The 16,408-nt window shown below is 59.4% G+C and overlaps 2 protein-coding genes across 2 annotated transcripts; one reads left to right on the top strand and one right to left on the bottom strand.

Annotated features, from left to right (window-relative positions):
* The first annotated feature begins 11 nt into the window (after positions 1 to 11).
* Positions 12 to 11,258, top strand: MGAT4B (alpha-1,3-mannosyl-glycoprotein 4-beta-N-acetylglucosaminyltransferase B). The gene is made up of 15 exons (XM_004387156.1): positions 12 to 175; positions 6,584 to 6,769; positions 6,857 to 6,997; positions 7,085 to 7,218; positions 7,637 to 7,683; positions 7,978 to 8,091; positions 8,336 to 8,411; positions 8,608 to 8,722; positions 9,113 to 9,243; positions 9,392 to 9,499; positions 9,628 to 9,821; positions 10,224 to 10,302; positions 10,385 to 10,472; positions 10,573 to 10,685; positions 10,769 to 11,258. The coding sequence occupies exons 1-15, from the start codon at positions 79 to 81 to the stop codon at positions 10,790 to 10,792; spliced, it is 1,647 nt and encodes a 548-aa protein (XP_004387213.1). The 5' UTR covers positions 12 to 78; the 3' UTR covers positions 10,793 to 11,258.
* A 1,123-nt stretch (positions 11,259 to 12,381) lies between these two features.
* On the bottom strand, positions 12,382 to 14,842 carry LTC4S (leukotriene C4 synthase). Its single transcript, XM_004387183.2, has 5 exons — positions 14,625 to 14,842; positions 13,276 to 13,375; positions 13,086 to 13,156; positions 12,912 to 12,993; positions 12,382 to 12,638 (listed from the first exon to the last, which is right to left on the bottom strand). The coding sequence occupies exons 1-5, from the start codon at positions 14,680 to 14,682 to the stop codon at positions 12,497 to 12,499; spliced, it is 453 nt and encodes a 150-aa protein (XP_004387240.1). The 5' UTR covers positions 14,683 to 14,842; the 3' UTR covers positions 12,382 to 12,496.
* Between the last annotated feature and the right edge of the window lie 1,566 nt (positions 14,843 to 16,408).

The raw sequence follows: 16,408 nt of genomic DNA, 5'->3' as shown, positions 1-16,408 counted from the left end.
CCGGTCCCCGCGCCCCGGCCCCGGTTCCCCGGGCCATGCGGCCTCGGCCCCGCTGGCGCCCGCCGCGCACCCGAGGAGATGAGGCTCCGCAATGGCACTTTCCTGACGCTGCTGCTCTTCTGCCTGTGCGCCTTCCTCTCGCTCTCCTGGTACGCGGCGCTGAGCGGCCAGAAAGGTGAGCCCCCTATCCCCCGCGGTACCTGGGCCTGGCCCCGCGCCCAGTCCCACCCCTGGGCGCACCTGGCGCCGGCGGCCGGAGTGGGGTCCGGGCAGTGGCCGCAGGAGGCGGCCGGAAGCCGACGCAGGCGCCCCTTCCCCTCCTGGGCGGCGCGGGAGGACGCCCCTCCCATCCTCACCCCCACTTGTTTGCTGCTGGAATAATGAAATTCTTCTCCGATCCGGGCTGGGCTGCTAGGGCCGAGTTGTCGGCGGACCCACCGTTCAGCACTCGGACTGGCCTCTGTGAGGACAGTTATCCTGATGCTAGGGTAGTCGCTCCTACTCGCAGGTTGGGGACCCTCGGAGTTCTCAGAGAGGGCCAGAGACACAAGGTCACAAAGGTAGCTGTGATCGGGTGGTCCCCTGGGAGACAGTCCCAGGCAGCTGGACAAGGAACAGGTACAGTGTTCTGAGACAGGTGTAAAGAGGCAGCCAGAGATCCAAGGCCACTTTCCGCCTCAGCCCACCGCTGGTGCTGCTCCTGCATACCTGCTTCCTGGGCCTCATCACAGGGCAGGCTCTGTCAGCTGCCCGCAGGACTCTTCCCAGGGACCTGGGTGCAGGGAAGCCTTCCTGTGGCCGCTGGCCTAGGGAGTGAGTGGAGGGCCTCCTGAGCATCTAGCCCAGCGTTGCTGTCCTTTAACTTACTTTGTGTAGTCTGACTGGGCCACCTCCCCACCTGGAGTTTGGTGAGGCTGGCCCTCAGCCTGGCTAGCACACTTACAGTGGGGCAGACCTCAGTACTAGCTGGAGTTGTTTGGTGTTGCTAGAGTGCTGAGGAAGCCCTCAGAGGCCTTTGTCCCGGCTGCCTGAAGCACAGGAGACTCTGGGAAAGCTGCTTCCTTCCTGCCTCCTGGCCTTCCTGCAGGAGGCCTGAGCAGGATCAGGGTGGGGCCAGCTGACCCTCTGCCTCCCTCCCTCCCACCTCCTGCTTCCCTGTCCCCAACCCTACATTAGATGAGGCTGGAGGAGGAGGGCTAGGGGAGTTGCTGGGGCCTTCCCAACCCTCCAAGCCCCAACTGCCCACCAGGCTCCTGCCGGCCCAGCTCAACCCAGCCCAGCCTGCTGCAGTCGTACTGTTGGGTCATGGGACTCTAGGGCCAGAGTCACAGCCCAGACGCCCTGAGGGGAGACCCCTAGGCCTGGCAGAGGGAGAGCATGGGCAAGGGCAAGTTCTCTGTGGGTGGGATGTGTCTCTCTAGGGAGGGCATGGCTAGGCTAGAGGCTCTGTGGGTGGGGCATGTCATTTGGGGGAGGGCATTTGGGGACCTTGGAAGTATGGCCATGTCAGGAGACTGGCATGGTGGGGTGGCAGTGGGGCATAGGTGGGGCCATAGCTGAACAGCTACGGCATGTTTGTCTAATTGTGGGTGGGTGATGTGCTCTTGCAGCCTATCCTCAGCCAGGCCAGTTCCTGTGTGCTTCCTGTAGCAACCACATGCCCACCTGATGGCAGGAGCTGTGAAGCAGGGTCCCCCTGGAGCCCTCTGTGGAAAGCTGGCTCTCTGCAGGAAGCCAGCCTCCGGGAGCAGTGGAGTAGGGGAGTCCCAGTGATTCCTCTACGTCCCGCTGTGCCGGAGGAGGGGACATCCAGGAGGCTGGCACTGCAAGCATCTGGGGATCAGAGCACCACCACCCAATGAAGGGTGGGACTCAGACTTAGGGCTCATAGGCTTTGGGGAGTGGAAGCCCAGGAGCCTGTGAGGTATGGAGAGGAGGTGACTATTTCTGTGGAGGCCCAGATGGGCCAGATCTTTGGAGGCCTCAAGAGAAGCCAGAAATCAGGGCTGTGATATGAACCCTTGTGATTCTTGCATTAGCTCACTCTGTTTAGCCGGGGTGATGCCAGGCTGAGTGGGTCCAAGGCCAGATTGGACCCTGGCTTCTATTTTGCATTGGATGGGGGGCTCAGGATAGGACTGGCCCAGGTACCAGGACTTAGGGCAAAGGCAGAGGAGTCAGAATCTGCAGGGCAGGGAGACAGAGAGGAATGGGGTAGCAGGAGCAGGGGCATCCTGGAAGCTCAGGGAAGAGTGACGAGATAGGAGGGTGACCCAGGGTCAAGGGCCAGGAAGGACTCTTAGGCCTTGGCAAGGGTTTGGGGCCCACTTTTACATCCAGCCTGGCTTTTGAAACACCCTTGCTAGTCCTCAAACTAACTGTAGCCCTTAGGCAAGCACCTGCTAATGGCCCATCCCCAGGGAGGAATCAGCAGACTCTCCAGGGGACCAACCCTGGGCCGCAGCCATGCAGCCCTCCCCAGTATCTGGGCCTCACGCTGCCCCCCGCGCCCCCGTCCCCGGACTTCAGGAAGGACAAATGCACTTCTTGGCTCCTGGGGGGTGCAGGGCCTGGAGAGGCAGTGACCATCTGCTGCTCTCCATGGCCCCCTGCCTCCTGCCGGTTAACAGCTAGGACAGGCATCTGCCTGTGCCCCTCTGAGCCTATCTCCCCTCCCTAAGTACTGAGACACAAGCATTGTACCCCTGCCTGGCTCTTGAACCTGTTTCTTCAACTGGGAAGGAACCAGGGAGAAGACTGTGGTTCGCAGGCCTCTGGTCCCACAGGTGAGCCTTAGGGTGTACTGCTCATTCTGCCTGCAGGGGACGGAGTGAGAAAGCCACTAGACCTCACTTCCAACAGTGGGGCCCAGCTGCAGTCCTTCCCTGGGGCAACTCCACTGGGGGCCAGACCACCCCCAACTCCGCCTCTCTGGGGTAGGAAGGTGTGGATGGAAGGAGAAGCTAAGGTTTCAGAAGGCCCAGCTGCATCGGCCCAGCCCAGGCCTTTGCCTCTGCTCATCACGTGAGCTGCCTTCCTAGCCCACTCATCACTTCAGTCCAGCCCCCAACCGCATGAGGGTTGCAGGGTGCCGGGATGGCCTGGCAGAGCATAGCATAACGCCCAGCCCACGGGGAGGCCGGCACAGAGCTCATTTCCGGCTTTGACAGGCAAGTATAGAACGGACCCACCGCTAGAGAGGCCAGGGATGAGGGTCTGGGGAGGAGGGCTTCCAGGCAGCAGGCAGGGCAGGAGCAGGGGCAGACTGCTGAGAGATAGGGCCTGCAGTGTTCAGGAAAATGACAAAAGGGTCAGTGTAGGGTAGGTATGGGGAAGGAGCCAGGTCCAGCACCCATGGGGCTCATCACCTCCTGGTACACAGGAAGCTCAAGACCCGAGGGGGAGGGAGCTGGGGGACTGGGGAAGGGAGGCCAGAGCTAGGGAGCAGGCTGTACCCAGACCTAGACAGCTGAACCCCTGTCATCCTCCCCCCATTTCAGAGTGACCCCACCACAGGGGACTGCCTTGGGTGTGGCCATGGCCCAAGGGTTGCCCCAGCAAGGACTCAGGCCTTGGTGCCCATAGGCACCTATGGATAGGTGGGCCTAGGCTCTGCAGCAGGCAAGAGGGAGCTAGCTGCCTTGTCCATGGGGCTCTTAACTCCCTCTGAGGTGTCTGAGGGCCTCAGCACCTCAGTGCCCCCGTCCTGTCAGTGTGCACCCAGCATTGGACAGGTAAGTGTTGGAGGTGGCCACTCCCCTATCAAGGGGTCAGGTTTCCAGCGTAACTCGACCTGGAGCCCAGCGCAGAGCCTCACAAATTGTAACAGGACTCCCTTCCGCCCTGCCGTCCCCAGCTGCCCCAAGCTCTGTGGGCCTCGAACTTTAGCTCTGGCTAGACAGATGGGGAGGGGTGGAGGTAAGAAAGATGAGCTAGGTGTGTACAAAAGATGGTGCTCCTGGGAAGATCTGCTTGGTTCCCCCAATCCTACCCCGGCTTTTGCCCCACCACCACCACACACACCCCCAAGCCCCTTGATGCCCTTCCTTGATGCCTTGCCCCTCCCCTGGAACTTAGCACTTAGCTCCTTGCCTGGCTACGGAAGGGGGCGTGTCAGAGGTGACTGGACTTTGTCTTGGTCATGACCTTTGGTACGTAGGCCTGTGGGGGTGGCACCCTCCCAGGGCCCACAGGCAGGCAGGGGGCTTTGAACCCACCAAGGAAAGGATGAGCTGCCCCCAGGGGTGAGAAGGGGGCTCTGAAAGACCTCCTAGACTTGGAGACTTTGAAACTAAGTCTTGAAGACTACATAGGTTTTCCCTCGGCCCAAAAGAGAAAAGGGAATACCATGTGCAAAGTTGTAGACGTTAGACAAGGAAAAGGAGCCATGGGTGACGGCAGATAAAGGGGGCAAAAGCTAGATTAGAAAAGGCCTTGAGAGCAGAGCCCAGCAGGAACTGCTGGCACCTAGCTGGCGGGATGTTGTTTATCTCGTTCTTGCTTGCTGGTCCCTGTAGACCAGCGGAGCCTGGGGACTCCTCTCTGCTCAGGCAGTCCCCTGGGTGTGGGAAGGATGTCTCCTGCTCCACCTGTGCAATGTTGATTGGTCTTGGCCTTGGCTGTTCCTGGTTCACCTACACCCCTGATGCCCTGGGCCCAGCTGCCACCAGCTGGGGCCCAGCTGGAAGTTATGACGTGGTCCCCGTCGGGTGGTGCACACACCCTTTGAGGCGGCCCAGACTTCGCACAGTTCTTTGGGCATTCAGAGCTCACATCCCCTCTGTTGCTGACTCTGGGTGACTCTGGGCGTGTTTCTTTTCTTTCTTTTTTTACTGTGGTAAAAATATATATAAGACAACATTTGCCACTTCAACATTTTTTCCATGTACAATTCAGTGACATTATTAACATTCACTATACTGTGCAACCATCACCACTATACATTTCCAAATTTTTCCATCACCCTTAACAGAAACTCAATGCCCCCTAAGCAATGATTCCCCTTTTTGTCTCCCTCCCATCTCCAGTAACCACTAATAAACTTTCGTTCCTATACGTTTGCCTATTCTAGGTATTTTATATAAATGGGCTCATACAATATTTATCCTTTTGTGTCAGACTTATTTCACTTAACATAATGTTTTCAAGGTTCATTCACGTTGTAGCTTGCATCAGGACTTCATTTCTCTTTATGGCTAAGTAGTATTCCATTGTGTCCATATACCACATTTTCTTTATTCATTCTTCTGCCAATGGTCATTTTTGAGCTTGTTTCTCTCTCTCTTTTTTTTTTTTTTCGGTCATTCCGTTTTCAAATTTATTTCGATCCTTCTAATTATCTAGAAGGCAAAATCTGAGTTTGGTGGTAGGATGTCTTCAAAACCTTTCTAACGCTTGCTTATCACACTTTTTTCCCAAGAAAGAGCAGGTCTCAAGCTCATAGCCCTAGGCAAGCAATAGTTTCTAGCTAGACCGTAATAACTTTTTTTTATAAAATTGTGCTTTAGATGAAGGTTTACAGAGCAAATTAATTTCTCATTGAACAATTAATACACATATTGTTTTGTGACATTGGTTGCCAACCCCGAGATGTGTCAACATTCTCCCCTTCTCGACCTTGGATTCCCCATTTCCATACATCCAGCTTTCCTTTCCGCTCCTGACTTCTTGTCCTATCCCTGGGCTGGTGTGCCCATTTAGTCTTGTATACATGGTTGAGCTATATGTATTATTGTTTGTTTTATGGGCCTGTCTAATCTTTGGCTGAAGTATGAACCTCTGAGCTCGTTTTTTAACTTCACTTGCTCATCTGAGAAATGGGGGTTATAACTGTAGTATACACCCCCTGGGCTGCTATGAGACTGAATGAAAATCTAGAGCATGTTCCTGGTACATGGTGAGCAACAGTGAGGACCATGGTAACAGTGAAGGAAGAGCTCCCGGGTACACACTGTCAAGACCTTGTGCCAGGTTCAGTCCTATTTGGAAGATGGGAGTCATCATCCAGGGAGGGGGTCTGTCTTCAGGTGGGGATGGGGGCTGCCTGTGACCTTGCCGGTGATGGAGGGGGGAGCAAAGTACAAGTGCTGAGAGGAGAAGGAGGAGAAGGTTGGGGGCTGCAGAGCCTCCTGAGGAAGGGCCAAGTCCTTGTGCCCCGAATGGGACTTGGGTGTCCCACCCCCTGGGAGGAGCAAGCACTGGGAGAAGCAGGGGCTTTGCAAGACACTGGACAAAGAGGATTCAGTAGGAAGCCCTTCCAACCTCTGCCCACGCTTACCCCATAGGAACCTGGCTGTAAGTGATCCCCTGGGCCTTCTCACTTCAGATGCTCCCTAAAGGAGAAAATGACTGGGGCGGGGTGGGGGTGGGGGTGGGGTGTGGAGCTGGAAGAGGGCTAATCCCCCTGGTGGGGGCTTTCTCCCCCAAACACAGTGTCATGAGTGTCGGTGTGACTTTAGAGTGACCCTTATGTAACCCTTGATAGCTCACATGTAGCAACCACCAGAACGTGCAGATAGGCTATGGCACTGGGGTAGTAGATCGGCTCTGGGCCCCCTGGCAACCGCAAGCGAACCGTCCGCAGGCGACGTTGTGGACGTGTATCAGCGGGAGTTCCTGGCGCTGCGAGACCGGTTGCACGCGGCTGAGCAGGAGAGTCTCAGGCGCTCCAAGGAGCTCAACCTGGTGCTGGATGAGATCAAGAGGGCCGTGTCAGAAAGGCAGGCACTGCGCGATGCAGAGGGCAACCGCACCTGGGGCCGCCTAACAGGTGAGCACCGGGGCGGGATGCGATAGTAGAGAGCAGGACTGGTCGCAGGCTGCGCTTATCTGACTGGCCCCTTGTCGACCCACCCAGAGGACCCGCAGCTGAAACCGTGGAACGTCTCGCACAAGCATGTGCTGCACCTGCCCACGGTCTTCCATCACCTGCCACACCTGCTGGCCAAAGAGAGCAGCCTGCAGCCAGCGGTGCGTGTGGGCCAGGGCCGCACCGGAGGTAGGGGCGGGGTCCGGGAGGGGCGAGAGGCGGGTGGTGCAGTGGTCCCAGGCGCCGTGCCCAGTATCGCCCCTGCGGCCCCTGCAGTGTCGGTGGTGATGGGCATCCCAAGTGTGCGGCGTGAGGTGCACTCCTACCTGACAGACACGCTGCACTCGCTCATCTCGGAGCTGAGCCCGCAGGAGAAGGAAGATTCGGTCATCGTGGTGCTGATCGCCGAGGCAAGTGAGCTGGGGCACGGGGTTGAGGGGACGTTCTGAGAAAGACAGGGCGCAAAATAACAAACAGGAGAAATAAAACCAGAACAACGTTCCAGGGGAAAAAGCTGTCAGAAGTTTGACTGTCAGGCTCATCTACAAATCAAGATAGAAAATGAAAAAGAAACATTCTAGCGCCCCCTCGTGAAGGTGCCAGTTACGTAGTCCTCCCCACCCCACCAACGAATGTACCCCAAAAGGCTTTTTCTGAGGCACCTGTGCCCCCCAGAGACCCAAACCCAGCCCTCCTACTTAGGTACTCAAGACAGGCTCACTTCTTCCATGTGTGGGCATCTGCAGCCTGTGCCCCTCCCCCTCAGCCCCTTCTTCCCAGGCAATTTCGGGTGAAGGCTTGGCTTAGAGTGTTTGGTCTCCCCCACAGACTGACCCACAGTACACCGCAGCGGTGACAGAGAACATCAAGGCCTTGTGAGTATGGGCAGCCTGGCAATGCTGGTGGAGGAAGGGCCCTCTGCCTGTGTGCCTGCCTCCCCCACAAGGTGCTTCCCCTCTGCAGGGGAGGGGTCTTCTCCCATTGGCTGAAAGAGGTGGGTGTGTAGAGGTGGCCCAGCCCTTCTCTGGAGTCCCATTGCCTCAGTAGGCTGGGTGTGGTGGAATGGGGATGTCAGCCTGATGGGCCTTGAGGAAGGGAGAAATCTAGCTGGCTCAGCCCCTCTTCAGTCCCTGGAGGCTACACACCCACTGGGCCTTTCTGTTCCCCAGGTTCCCCATGGAGATCCATTCTGGGCTCCTGGAGATCATCTCCCCTTCCCCCCACTTCTACCCTGACTTCTCCCGCCTCCGAGAGTCCTTTGGGGACCCCAAAGAGAGAGTCAGGTACTGGCCCTCCCCCCGTAGTCCCAGCAACCTGCCCACCTGTGACAAGAACCTTGTCTATTGGTCCAAGTCCAGGGTACTTCCCTGCAGTGCCCCTGTTTCTCTGTACCCTGCATGGTGTGGCTGGGTCCCTCCCACTCAGTGGCCTTCCTACAGCCCTTGGTAGCCCAGGTGGTGGTAGCCCCATTGGAGGTGGAGGGATCCTGTGGGTCTGAGCCCCTGAGGCCCTGCCTCTGGCCCACAGGTGGAGGACCAAACAGAACCTCGATTACTGCTTCCTCATGATGTATGCGCAGTCCAAAGGCATCTACTATGTGCAGGTCAGCTCTGAGACCCTGCTCCACCTGGGGGGTGGTGTGGGTCAGGGCCCAATGGAGGCTTTCCTGCCTTGTTCTGTCTTCTGTCACCCTGGACCCTGGTTGGGCCTTGGTGCTGAGCCCTGCCCGCCCCCATGCCCATCCTGAATCCTGGCCAGATCTCCGCCGTAAGCCCTGTTTTACTCTCCTGCCTGTGCAGCTGGAGGATGACATTGTAGCCAAGCCTAACTACCTGAGCACCATGAAGAACTTTGCCCTCCAGCAGCCCTCGGAGGACTGGATGATCCTGGAGTTTTCCCAGCTCGGCTTCATTGGTATGCCCCCACCCCGCAACACACACCTGACCACAGCCCTCCAGCCAGCCCACCTCTCTGCCTCTGTCATCATTTCTCAGCTCCTGCCCTGCTCCTTGCCCCCATGACCATGCTGTGGCAGGATTGCCAGTCTTTGCCCAGATTCAAGCCCTGCCCGGAGTGCCCACCCCAACTCCCCCACTCTCTTCCTGTCCCCACGTCGGGGATGTCTGGCTTCCCCACCCCATCTGTCTCCTGTGCCCACACCTGCCTAAGGCTGGCAGACAGTCCCTTTGGGTTTGCTCTGGGACCCTCCTCAGTGGCCCTCACAGGAGTTAAGAGGAAGTGAAGCAGGGTAGCTGCTGCGTGCTCAGCCCCTCTCACCACTACCCCCACCACCACCCCACACAGGGAAGATGTTCAAGTCGCTGGATCTGAGCCTGATTGTGGAGTTCATCCTCATGTTCTACCGGGACAAGCCCATCGACTGGCTCCTAGACCATATTCTGTGGGTGAAGGTCTGCAACCCCGAGAAGGATGCGGTAAGCGGGGGCTGCACAGATGCTGGGCAGGATGAGGGACACACAGCCTCCAATAGACTGGGTGTGACCGTGCTGCAGGAGACTCCTGGCTGCCCCCCAGGCAAGGCCCTATCCTTGCTAACGCCCGGGTGTCGTCCTCACTCTGCAGAAGCACTGTGACCGGCAGAAGGCCAACCTTCGGATCCGCTTCAAGCCGTCCCTGTTCCAGCATGTGGGCACTCACTCCTCGCTGGCAGGCAAGATCCAGAAACTGAAGGTGTGCCAAGTCACATGCTTACCAGGCCCACCGGGACAATCTAGGCAGAGCCCAGGCTGGGGCCTAGGCTGGGGCTGGCAAGGGGTGGCAGGGCAGCCTCTAGCACCACTGTCCCTCCATGGCTGCAGGATAAGGACTTTGGAAAGCAAGCACTGAGGAAGGAGCACGTCAACCCGCCAGCGGAGGTGAGCACGAGCCTCAAGACATACCAGCACTTCACCCTGGAGAAGGCCTACCTGCGTGAGGATTTCTTCTGGGCCTTCACGCCCACCGCAGGGGACTTCATCCGCTTCCGCTTCTTCCAGCCGCTGCGCCTTGAGCGGTCAGTGCCAGCACCCATGTTGGGGGAGGGGTCTGGGTAAACACCAGCCCCTGGGGTACAGGCCTCACCCCAGATGTCTGGGCCTACAGGTGCCCTTTTGTGACCTGCAGCAAATTGCTGAATCTCAGTGTGCCTCAGTTTCCTTATCTGAAAAGTGGGGTTTATACATAACTATAGCTACCTGGTAAGGACTAAGGGTGGCAGTCCCCGCAGGAACTCAGTAATGATGCCCGTCACCATTGTCCCTATGAGTAAGGCCTTGGTGGCTGTGTCCAGCCTCCTCCTGCACCCTGGATCCCACTGCCCTCCTGGCCCAGGCCTGGCCTTTTCTTTCCCGGGCCTAGGCAATGCACTTGGGCAGGGCCCCAACTGCGCAGTGGCTCACAGGCCTGTCTGGCGCAGGTTCTTCTTCCGCAGTGGGAACATTGAGCACCCAGAGGACAAGCTCTTCAACACGTCTGTGGAGGTGCTGCCCTTTGATGTGAGTGTGGTGGAGGTAGGTGTGCACTGGAGCCTGGCCCCACCCCAGCCATGGTGGTCCAGCCTCTTGCTTTTGTCCTCAGAACCCCCAGTCAGACAAGGAGGCCCTGCAGGAGGGCCGCTCAGCCACTCTCCGGTACCCTCGGAGCCCTGACGGCTACCTGCAAATCGGTGAGTGGGGGGGTGAGTAGCGGGAGGGGCAGGGCTGAGCAGCCAGGCCCCGTGGGGGCTGGGGTCTCTGGGACCACCTCTCAGCACTGCCCTCCCCTAGGCTTTTTCCACAAGGGTGTGGCCGAGGGTGAGGTGGACCCTGCCTTCGGCCCCCTGGAAGCACTGCGCCTCTCCATCCAGACAGACTCGCCAGTGTGGGTCATTCTGAGCGAGGTGAGGTGGGCAGGGTGCAGGGAACAGTAGCTGGACCAGGCCAGTGCTCCGAGCCCTGCTGACCCTGAGCCCCACTCTTCCAGATCTTCCTGAAAAAGGCCGACTAAGTCGAGGGCTTCTGAGGGTGCGTTGCGGCAGTACCTGAAGACCACCGGACCGCGATGTCATCGCTGCTGCCCCCGGAGGACCAGGTGCGGCTGCCCCAGTGTGAAGGGTTCTGCCTGGCGCAGGGCCTGGGCGGCCTGGGGTCTGCTGTTAGCCCGGAGGCCCCAGGAGCTGGTGCTGCCCCGCCGCGGGGCCCACAGAGGAGGCAGGCGGCCCCCCACTGTGCCTGACAGCCGGCCTGCGCCGCCCCGGAGGAACCGTTCTCACCGGGCCCGCTAGAGCCAGGCCGTTTTAGAAGAGCTTTCTCCTGGGTGCCCGCTGTCTCCGGCGTGAACACTGGAATGCATATACTACTTTATGTGCTGTGTTTTCTATTCTTGGATACATTTGATTTTTTCACGTAAGTCCACATATACTTCTATAAGAGCGTGACTTGTAATAAAGGGTTAATGAAGTGTATGCCTCAAATGGAGCTACCGGCAGGCTGTGCTTGGGGGTCCCGGCCTGTGCCTGGGCTAAACACGTGGGCAGGTAGGAGAGGCTTGGCGCCAGAACACTTCACCCTGTACCAGCTCCGACTCTCCCGCTACGCCAAGGAGCTGGACTCGCCCCACTGCGTGCGTCCTGGCGCTCCCGCCGCGCAGGCGCAGCTCGGCACGACCGCACCTCTATCTTCCCGGGAGTCCGGGAGCCTGTCCGACCCATGAGGACGCCCCAAAAGTGCTTCGCCCCACGTCATCTTGGAGGCTCCCCGGCATCCAGCCCCAAGTGCCCAGAGGCCACGGCCTTCCCTGGGGGGACGAACGCATCCTCCAACCTTCTCATCCCTTCTTTGTGGGTCTTAGCTCTGTCTTCATCTCTCCTCCCTGCTATCTGCCACATGTTAGGGTCTTCTTCCCTAAAATGAGCCGTCTCCGCCCATGCCAGGGCCTTTGCACACACTGTTGCCCCTGCCGCGAAAATTCGTCTTTACCCCTTTGCTGGCTCAACTAAAAGTCACTTTCTTAGGGATGTTTTGTCTGGCCGGCAGGCCTTCTTCCCGGTGTCTGTCCCCAAGGCACCCAGACATTTCCTTGAGAGCTCCTATCAAGACTACATTGAGTGAGAATTCGTCGTCGTCGTCCCCACTGCTCTGCGGATCTCGGCAGGGATACCCTGAACATCTACACTGTTCTAGACGCTGGGGACCGAGTGGTGACAAAAATGGCCCCTGTCCTCGGTCCGTGGAGACACCGACCAGGCTCTGGTGTTGGTCGTGAAGGCTGGGAGACGAAGAATAGTCTGACTGAGGGTCAATGGAGGGGAAGGCCTCGGAGAGTAGAGCGCTGAAGGCAGGGAGGAGCCGTGGCTGAATCTCGGCGGGAAAGGGCATGTCAGGCAGGGAGGAAGTGGAAAACGACTAGGACGTACCGTTGGCGCCCCAGGCCCCGCCCCTCCTCGGAGTTCGTCTGGGCTCCTTTTTTTTTCCGCGGCCCCGCCCGCCGCCTCCGGGAAGCCCTCCTGGCTGCTCCCACACCAGTCTGGGTCCTTCCAGGCTCCATAGCCCGATATGCGCGACCTCCTCCGACCCAAAGAGAGCAGCCAGGGTTCGGTCATGGGAACTTTAATTACAGACAGAGAAATGCAGAGGCGAGCACCTCTGCCCCACCCCCTCCCCCGACCTCCGAAGGCTCCGGCTTTTCCGCAGCTCCGCCGATCCTGCGTCCTCAGGTCCAAGTAATCAGCGTCCGCAGCCGTCCCAGGAGCTCGGCGCGCAGCGAGACAGGGAGGAAGTGGCAGAGCAAGCCTAGCGCCGCCAGCGCCACAAGTAGCCACAGCGCGCGCGCGCTCGCGTACAGCGGGGCTAGCCTGTGGGCAATGCTAAGCGGGGGGCGGGGACGGGGCAGGACGCGGCCCGCCCACGGCCCGCCCACGGCCCACGCTAGCCCTCCCTGCCAACCCCAGCAGAATTAGGCCGGTCCACCGCCCGTCACCAGGGCGCCGCCTCCCTGTCCCCGAAAAGGGCCCTGCCTCCAACCAGTCGCCTTCATCCCCTCGGGGACTCGGCCATCAGGACCCGAACCACGAGCGACCTTTCCCCAGTCCCGCTTCCCTTCCGGAGAGCCACGCCCCTGTTCTCACCTGAGCTGCGCGGAACGCGCATAGCCCTGGAAGTAGCGGAGGCGCGCGAACAGGTAGACCAGGCCGCACAGGGCCGCTGCCCCTGGGAGACGTGCGGGCGGGGAAGCGTGAGCACGCTAGCAGGCACCCGCTCCGGCCTCGGTGCGGTGCGTGCGCCCTGCCCCACGCCCAGACCTTCGTGAAAGAAGACGCCGGCGACCCAGAGCGTGGCGAGGAACAGCGGGAAGTACTCGCTGCAGTTCACCCTGCGGGGGCGGGCACGATGAGGGCGTCGTGAGCCTGGGTCGCCGCGCCAGTCCGCCCTAGGCTTGCTCGTGGCTCTCCTGCGCTCTCTCCAACCCTCCCCGCCTCGCCCGCGCCTCACTGGGCCCGGTAGACGCGCTCGAACTCGGGCGGTCCCGTGGTGAGCGGCGGCGACACGCGGAAGGTCCTGCGTGCCGAGATCACCTGCAGGGAGAAGTAGGCTGGGGCGGAGTGGGAGGGAGTCAGGTCTGGCGGCCCGACGCGCCTCAGCCTCCTCCACATCCCTCCCTCGAATCTGGCCCGCACCGTCCCTTCTCCTCACTGCTCCACCCTGAACTTGTGGCAGGGAGGCCGTATCCCGCCCTGTGAGTGTAACGGGGGTGTGTGATGCGGAAATAGGGACACCTGCCCGCGGGAGAGGCCACTCAGAACTTTGCTCCTGAATCATTTGACTTGAAAACACAGGCAAATACACAGCTGGGACTCTCTAGGCATGGACCTTAGCTTTGGGATCCCAGGACAGGAAGTGCCACCAGAGTCTGAGGAAAGAGCTGGCTGCATCCCATGAGATGCAGGGGAGCACATGCCCCGTGGCTAAGTCCGTGGTCCCCCACCTACTGAGCCCACCAGGACGAACCTCCTGACCCTGCCTCAGGCCAGGATCACTCAAGCCTGGGTCCCTGTGCCTCCAAACTGGCATGGGCTCCTGCCTCACTTTCCTCCTTCAACTGTCCTGGACCCTGGCTTAAATGCGACAAACACTGCCCCCCTCCAGGTGGTTGCAGCTGGGCGTCTCCAGGCCTAACCCCAGAACCCTCCCACCCTCCATTCCAGTATGGGTCAGTGCACAGGGTGGGTTGGCCCTAGGGGTTCTCTTGGCCCCAGGCCAGGCCCCCACCTCACAGCTACACCCCAGTATTTGGTGTCCCCAATTATCTCCCTGCAAGCAGTCTTGTGGCCCTAGTGCCTTTGGTGCCAGGCCCTCTGCAGACATACCCCATCCCAGGTGCACTGTGGGTGCCGAGGGGGTGGCTGTGCCAGTACAGTTCTTCCCTCTGGAGGGAGGGACTTGGCTGTCCCACTTCTGTACTGACCACCAGACCACCATTCATCTTGGCTCATCCCCTCCCCCACCCAGGTCCTGCAGCTCAACACAGCCTTGCTGCTCCACCTGGCCCCGAAACCTGCTCTCTTCCAGGGTTCCTTATGCTAGCCGAGGGCCACCAGCTCCCAACCTCAAGTCAGCTAACTGGCATGCCTACCTCAGCTGGCTCTCAGGGCCAAGACCTTTTTCTATTCTGTTGCTGGTCCCCCTTGGTCAGGCCACCACCCCTCTCAGCCTCAGTCCCCTGCCCAAGGTTTCTATGCAGACACCCTGCAGGGTAAACCCTACAGACACCCCTCCAGGGCTTCTGACAGGTCCTGCAGAGGCCTGAGACCCACACAGCTCCCAGACAGGTGCCAGCCCACCTTGCAGCAGGACTCCCAGGAGAGTGATGGTAGCCAGAAGAGCTATGTCGTCCTTCATGGTGCCAGCAGCTCTGCTGGAGCTGGGCTGGCGTGTGGGAGGGCTAGCTGCAGAGGTCTTATCAACTCCAGGCTGCAGCTCAGCAGCTGGGCCAGAAGAGTGACCTCAGAGCTCTCCCCACCCTCCTCAGGGCAGGGGGAGGGTATGGGGGTGTGACCATGGCCAGACAGAGCTGAAGGCCTGGCCAGGCTGAGGACTGAAATCAGTTCTACAGGGAAGTGGGCCAGGGGAGAGCAGCTAGCTGGGGACAGCCTGGCTACTTCCTCCCAGTCGTTCCTGCCACTTCCTTGCCTACCCTATGCTGGTGAAGCCCAAACCTGTCCACCTTGGGGATATGTCCAGCTGCCTCGGGAACATTGTCCCAGTGTCCCCCATACTCTGCACCCTCAGCAGGTCCCTTCTGACCCCCTCATCCTGAGTCCCATCCCAGGAAACAAGACCAACTCAGGTAGAGGCTCCTACCTGAACCCCCACCCCCACTTCCCACCTATCACCAAGCCCCATTCTCTCAAATGCACCCATTTCTCCCCATCTCCAGTGCTACTTTCCAAGTCCCTCCCTGCCCTAGTCATCTTTTACCTGGGCACAGGTCACACACAGTCTCTGGCTCCCAGCCCTAACTCCCACACACACGCTTATCTCCGTTTCCCCACTCTCCCCTGCTGAAACCCTGCCCAGTTCCCCTGTGCCCTGAGAGTCCGGATACCTCCAGCCCACACTGGAACCAGCCAAGATTCTTGCTCATTTCAAGAAAACTTCAGATGCCTGCCAGCCACACAGCTGCATGGGCTTCATGCACAGGGGCCACCCTGTCCTTGGGCCATGGCCAGTAGATGGGGGCGCCTGCCCCAAGGCTACCCTGAGGGCCTGGCAGGGTGGGTCAGCACACTCAGGATGGCCGAACCCATCACTCTCTTGGGCCTCTCACCTCGGAACAGACACTGCATTTTTGCCTGCCCAGCATCCATCTTTAGGAAACAGGCCCTGCCCCTACCTTCCTGAGGCCCTGACCCTCCCCACACTCAGGTCCCTGAGTGGCAATCGGTGGGGGTCCCTGGCCACAGTGATTGGATCAAAGATGGGCATGTGGATCGAAACAGGCTGACTTGAGACAGTGAGACTCAGTTCTGGAAATTCTCTTAGAACTTTGGGAAAGTGGACAGGGAGACTACTGAGTGCTGCTGGCAGAGGACGGAGCCAACATCCAGAGGGCTGGGCGCTGCCATGCCAGAGCTCCTGGAGCCGTCCAGCCTTTTCAGTTTTGTAAGATGGCCACTTCTCCTTTTAGCTCAAGTTGGTTTGAGGTGGTGGGTTTTGGTCAGCAGAAACGGAGTCCAGACCAATACACACACAGGCCGGGGCTGCACAGGCCACACACAAGTACAGGCCAGGCTGGGAAAGGGACACGGACGAGCTGCTGGGTGTTCCATGAAGCTACAGCGTCCCTGGGTCTTGGGCCACCATGAGGACAGCCCTCCTGGCCCTGGACTGCCTTGGACACCTCATAATAAACCCTGGTCACCCCAGGGGAGTCTCCACATGTCAGGGTCACGGGACCGTGGGAGCTCCTTCCCAGGGTCCTTCCTTGCTGCTCCCACATTGAGTTCCAGAGTCAGGCTTTGTTGCCGCGTGGATTCCCCCAGATCCCCTCTTCCATCTCATCACCTGGCCGGGGCCCCATGCTCTCCAGTCTTCATTGCCCCCAAGAAGCCAGCTGCTCCCCCAA

Source organism: Trichechus manatus, unplaced genomic scaffold, assembly GCF_000243295.1.
Source record: "Trichechus manatus latirostris isolate Lorelei unplaced genomic scaffold, TriManLat1.0 scaffold00181, whole genome shotgun sequence".
NCBI lineage: Eukaryota > Metazoa > Chordata > Mammalia > Sirenia > Trichechidae > Trichechus > Trichechus manatus.
Note: the sequence above shows the minus strand (reverse complement) of the source record. Positions and strands in the feature narration are given on the sequence as shown.